The sequence below is a fragment of the Anopheles coustani genome, chromosome 3, assembly GCF_943734705.1.
Source record: "Anopheles coustani chromosome 3, idAnoCousDA_361_x.2, whole genome shotgun sequence".
NCBI lineage: Eukaryota > Metazoa > Arthropoda > Insecta > Diptera > Culicidae > Anopheles > Anopheles coustani.
The window spans coordinates 8,070,917-8,076,220 of record NC_071288.1 but is presented as its reverse complement, the minus strand read 5'-3'; the positions used below and the strand labels follow the sequence as shown (position 1 = coordinate 8,076,220).

Below are 5,304 nucleotides of genomic sequence, written 5' to 3'. Positions count from 1 at the left end.
ACATTTACACGATTTACAGAATTTGTTTCGGCCAACCCATGCACCGCTCCCCGCACTCCTACTCCGCTCTACGTTCACACACTCATCAGCAGCGTCGCCGGAAAACAAAATCGGAAGCTATACCAGAACGGATGCATCTTTCCTTTTGGGAACTTTCTTTCATTTGAATGTTTGATGTACATCAATTTGGACGAATGGTTGCAAAGTTGTTCCATTTCGCATTCGGTGCACGATGCAGGCAAACAGTGTCGCAAAGTGGCACCGGTCTGATGGCTTGGAGCGCTGGAAAACGACAGCGAAGAGGAGGCAAGAGAGGAAAAGGGCACCCCATTCATACGGTAGCAAACAAAGCAAGTCTTATGCACGTACGAAAGGATTGAATGTCCTTTCGGTTGAACCAGTTGGAATATGGCGAAAAAGTGGAGAAAAATCCTCGTTTGGAGGTTCTGTCGGAATGCTGGAGTGATATATGATGGAATTGCAACAGGAATAAACCGCTTCTTTGGCTTGCTTCAGATTTGAGGAGAACTAACAAATTAGTTGTTTGAATGTTAGTTTTTTTTTCTGAAACCTAAATAGATAAAATGTGAAACTCGTCCATTTTATGAATATTTCTTACTGTAGACTTATTTACATATCTAAAACCTAGCACAAATTAATTAGTTTAAAATACTCCGTTTAATTGTTGATCCCGTTGACTTGTTGAAGGGTTAAGAATAAAACATATTTTGCGTTAGAAGTATAAGAAACATTTTTACATAGTTTTTACAATTATTATAATCGACAATCAGCTTCGAACGATACGAAAAACATAAAGCTAAGGCACTGAAGCACTAAAAAAAAATAAATATCCATCGTTTCAGGATTGTAATAACTCCTCGGTTTGGTCTCGGTTGGGATTCGAACTCATGCCGTCTTGTAGACCTTATTATTTGCAAATCAGTTAGTTCAATTGTAGCCAACTCCAGAATAATGGAAAAAACAGTGCATTGTTTTTTTTTTTAGCAAATGCAGTCTTTATATTTTGAATCGACAGTTTGATGCTCTGCCATGTTGTGGGTAGCTAGGAAGCGTCTAAGCCGTTCATTTCTTGTAGTCGTCCTCCTCCTCGCCCTCCCGGAACAGTTCGTCATCCAGGTTGCGGAAGATGGCGGCCAGCGCGTTACACTTGCTGTTATCGTTCGCTTCGTTGGTGACAATCTGGCAGAGGTGTCCGAGAAGGCAGTCTCCGTCGCAACCGGCGGCCAGGAATGGGTCACCACGCTTCACCTTCAGCTCCCAGTAGCGTCGCAGGTCGGTCGGGTTGGAGGCGAAACGGCGCACCAGACCATCGAGCGAGGCCGGGCTCACGTTCGCCAGCTGGAAGTCCCGGCTGAAGGAGTACAGCTCCATCCAGATGGGAGCCCGGTTCGGGTTCTGGTTGGCCTCGGAGAGGCTGAAGTACCACGACTCGAAGTCCGTCACTTGCTGCAGAGAGGAACAGACGAGGGTTACATTGAGGGAAACCACCGCGCCTGACGTGGCATACTTACGTAGGTTTGCGGGTTGACGTGGTACACGACGTAGTTCGGGTTGTAGTTGCTGAACGGCACGGTACCACCGCCATTGAAGCCTACGCTGATCGCAGCCTGTGGGTTGGAGAGCGAGTAGAACACGTTGAACTCGTCGGCGTGCGTGTGTCCGTGGAAGTGCGCCACGATGACGTCAAAGAAGCGATCCAGGATGCGACGATACTGGTGGGCCCAGGTGCGATAGCTGGTTCCCGCACCGATGGGAATGTGCGCCAGGATGTGCACCTTCTCTCCGGCCGCTTCGGCCTGCAGGAGCGTATCGTGGAGCCACTGGAGTTGCGCCTGAAGGTACGCCGGGTCGTACAGAATCCACCAGTTGAAGGTGTACGCATCGTTGTTGTTCATGCCGATGATACGGAATCCGGGTCGAACAAGAGCCGTGTAGTAGCCGCCCTGGCGGATGGTTTGCTGAGTGGCCGCTGGCAGCCAGGTTGCCCACTGGTTGGCAGAAAAGTCGTACAGCCAACTAGCCGAGAAGTCCTCCCGATCGATGTAGCTCGGGGCGAACACGTTCGTCGGGTTGTTCTCGTGGTTACCGAGCACCGGGTATACCGGCTTGGTGCCGAAAACATCCCGGAACAGCTGGTAGGTACGGGTCATCGAGACGATGTTACCGGCCACCGTCGTCTCCCACACTCCGTGGTCGATGATGTCACCAGTGTAGTAGATGTAGGCCGCATCGGGATGCTGCCGAGCCGCGGCACGTACCGCATCCTCAACCGCCTTCCACGGAGAATCGCAGTCTCGGTAGTCTCCCCACTCGCCAGCTCCGTTCGCCGGATCCGCCGGAATGCCTTGTCCTTCACGGCAACAGCAGGGCTCACCGCAAACCGCATTGTAACCGGTACGGTAGTGCGGATCGTAATGAACATCCGTAATGTGGATGATCTTGAGGTCACCGGCAGCCCGGTTTGGTGAAGTCACCGAGCCAGTGATCGGACGGCCACCACCCGACACATTGATCGTCCAGTCGAGGAACGCCGGATCCTGCAGGACACAGGTACCGGACTGGAAAATAATGCCACATATGGTTTGCGCCGACAAGGATGGTCGGTTGTCGATGATGTACAGCAGAATGTCGATGTTCTTGAGCACCAGCAGACGGCAGTTGTTGGGCGTAAGAATTCCCAGCGTCGAACACGTCGAGGTTGCCTGGTCGGCGATCTGTGCCGTGCTCCAGCCAAGAACGCGCCGATAGGTCAAGTAGGTCGTGATCAATGCTCGGCAAGCGGTACACTCCACCGTAAGGTAGGGCAGCGGATGGTCATCCATCTCCTTCCGGAACATGTCCGGCTGCTGGCGAATGTGCTCAAACATTTCCTCCAACCGCTCGGACATCACGCCCGTCTCCACATACTGTGTGTGCTCCACGTAGAACTCCTTCTCGAAAGCCGCTACGGAGTGTCGAAAACGGGGAACCTGTTAATTGGCGAGCCAACATTCCACAGCACAGCACGCGCGTCACACTTACCGTCGAATTTCTCCTGCTGCTCGAGCAGTTTGGCGTAGTTGGCCGGTTTCACCTGGTAACCGGTGACCACGACCGTCACCAGACTCACTAGCGAGAGGAGTATCGTTGCGCGACTCATTCTGCCGATCACTTGTCAACAACTGCGCTGATCCAGCGTCTACCACGGTGCTGAGAGCCACTGCTCTTTCCCGAAACCCACGCTGCTGGCCCGTTTTTATATGAAACCTGTTCTGGAATTCTGCCTATCATTTTTGGAAACATTTTCGTTTCATCTCACTCCCTCTCTCTTGCGTGGTGATGCGTCTTTCGATCGTGTTCTACACGAACCAAGCGCTTTGGTATCGTACCGCGTCCCGTTATCAGAACCGCGGACGAATGATTTTTGTTCACCGCCCGGTGACAGTTCGCGCCCCATCCAACCTCGTTTCCTCTCACGGGTCCCACGGTTTCGATACCGTTAGAACAAAAGGGGAACGAAGAGGAAAACGAAGCGGGCTCCCGCGAAGAAACAAAACACAAGCGCCGTTTTGCCTCCACGGGACACACCAGCCTTTTTTTTATTTGAGTCGTCGGGTGAACTTTCCATTTCGAATGTCATCGTCGTTGGCGTGTCGTACGAGTTCGATGGATACCTGCTGATAATCGGGGAGGGCCCGCCGAAACTTGACACTGCTCCAGCAGGGTCATGTTGTAATGTGCGCCAAAAATACAACCATTATTGCGATAACAAATGAACTTACTACGAACGAGCCCCTCTAAGGAGTAGCTTTTAGTAGCCCTGGAGCATAACATGGCGTCGTTTTACTCGGCTTCAGGTCTGATAGGGGAGTACAAGCGAAAAACACGTGCTTGTAGTGTGACAGGAACGTGATACGTACCTCTTTCGTCGATCCGCAACAGATGGGGAACGTAGACTGCGGGGTATTTTGGGAACGATTTTTCAATTACCCATCAAGGTTATCAAGGTTAGGTTTTCTTACTTGTGTCAATTTGTTTCACTTCAATGTTATTTATTTTTATATCATCTGTTTTCAAAACTATTGCCATCACAAAAACATCACGCGAATAAACATTTTTGAATTGTTAAATATCTTCAAAATATTCTGATTAATAGCAAATTCGTTTCAAGAACGTCTTCCTTCATTTTTTATCACTGTTAACAATTTTGCTGTGAAAAAGTATCAAAGACGTCATAAAGGCGGTTAAAAATAATAAAACAAAATGAAACATGTTTTCCGGAAACCAAATCACACTCGAAAACGAGTCTCGGAAGCTGCGGAGTCCGAAAGGATAGCCAAGCATCGTCGCCAACAAGCCAACAAGACTGCTTCCGAGAGCAACCGAAACCTTGCCTTTGTGCGATGGTTGCGGTTGGTAGTGCAAAGTTGCTGCGACTTGGGCTTGGCCAACAAAGGAACCGTACAATGCAATAGGGCCGGCCGGAAGCAGGCGAGTGCTAAGAGATAACTACTTTGCTGCTTTTGCACACTTTTGCTACTAGTTGGATTACACAATTTCTGTGGAACGAGCGACCATTGAGCCCGAACGGAAGTCTCGCAACGGTGAGGTGGCTGGCCAAACAAAAACGATTAAATAACGGGCTGCCCCTAAAACGAACACACCGAGGTGGCGTTTGTCTATGAATTCTTAAAACTATCTTTTCATTCCACTTCTGAGGCAATGCAAGGCTTCGTAAGGATATGCCACCAGTGGTTTTCGGTTCGGCCTGTATGCAGCATTTTACGTGACTCAAGGAAAATTCGCCTGTAAATCCATTTGAATTGCGGTTGTTGGTTGAAGAAAAAATGACTGACTTAAACAACTTGTATACAAAAATTCATTCAATTATACATGACTTAAAATGTGGCCGAAATTTCGTGAATCCTTTAACCGTCGTAACGATCATTTCTAAAGACACGAAGCACAAGGATGAGAAACGAGTTTTACCGCATCCTCCCGGCAACGGTTGGCTACGGTCAGCATCTTCGATTCCCCCGGAAATCCCTCTGTCTCTGTGACCAGTCTCATCACGCAGGATGTTGGAGGCTAGGTCTGGTGGAAGAAAACAGGTTCCCAACGGTCAGATTTTGAGATCGTGAGAACCCTACATCCCGGTGGCGGCTGGAAGAAGAAGCAGAGCGGGATGAAGACAAACAAAAAATCGGCACCCCAAAGCAATCAAACTCGTTTTCTTCCTTTGTGTCAAAAATTTCCTTCGGTTTCATTTGAATAGATTTAGATTAGAAATGTGGCCGTTGCACC

The 5,304-nt window shown here is 49.3% G+C and overlaps 1 protein-coding gene across 1 annotated transcript; it reads right to left on the bottom strand.

The window, feature by feature from the left end:
* Positions 1-1,083: 1,083 nt before the first annotated feature.
* Positions 1,084-3,166, bottom strand: LOC131260558 (sphingomyelin phosphodiesterase-like). Its single transcript, XM_058262317.1, has 3 exons — positions 3,043-3,166; positions 1,533-2,965; positions 1,084-1,467 (listed from the first exon to the last, which is right to left on the bottom strand). The coding sequence occupies exons 1-3, from the start codon at positions 3,158-3,160 to the stop codon at positions 1,084-1,086; spliced, it is 1,935 nt and encodes a 644-aa protein (XP_058118300.1). The 5' UTR covers positions 3,161-3,166.
* Positions 3,167-5,304: the final 2,138 nt, after the last annotated feature.

Bases quoted from the DNA above. Each gene is read 5' to 3' on its own strand.
- LOC131260558 (XM_058262317.1), bottom strand. From the start codon at position 3,160: ATGAGTCGCGCAACGATACTCCTCTCGCTAGTGAGTCTGGTGACGGTC. The intron at 2,966-3,042 runs GTAAGTGTGACG...GACACTCCGTAG, and splicing joins GCAGCAGGAGAAATTCGACG to CGGCTTTCGAGAAGGAGTTC. The intron at 1,468-1,532 runs GTAAGTATGCCA...TCCTCTCTGCAG, and splicing joins ACGTCAACCCGCAAACCTAC to CAAGTGACGGACTTCGAGTC.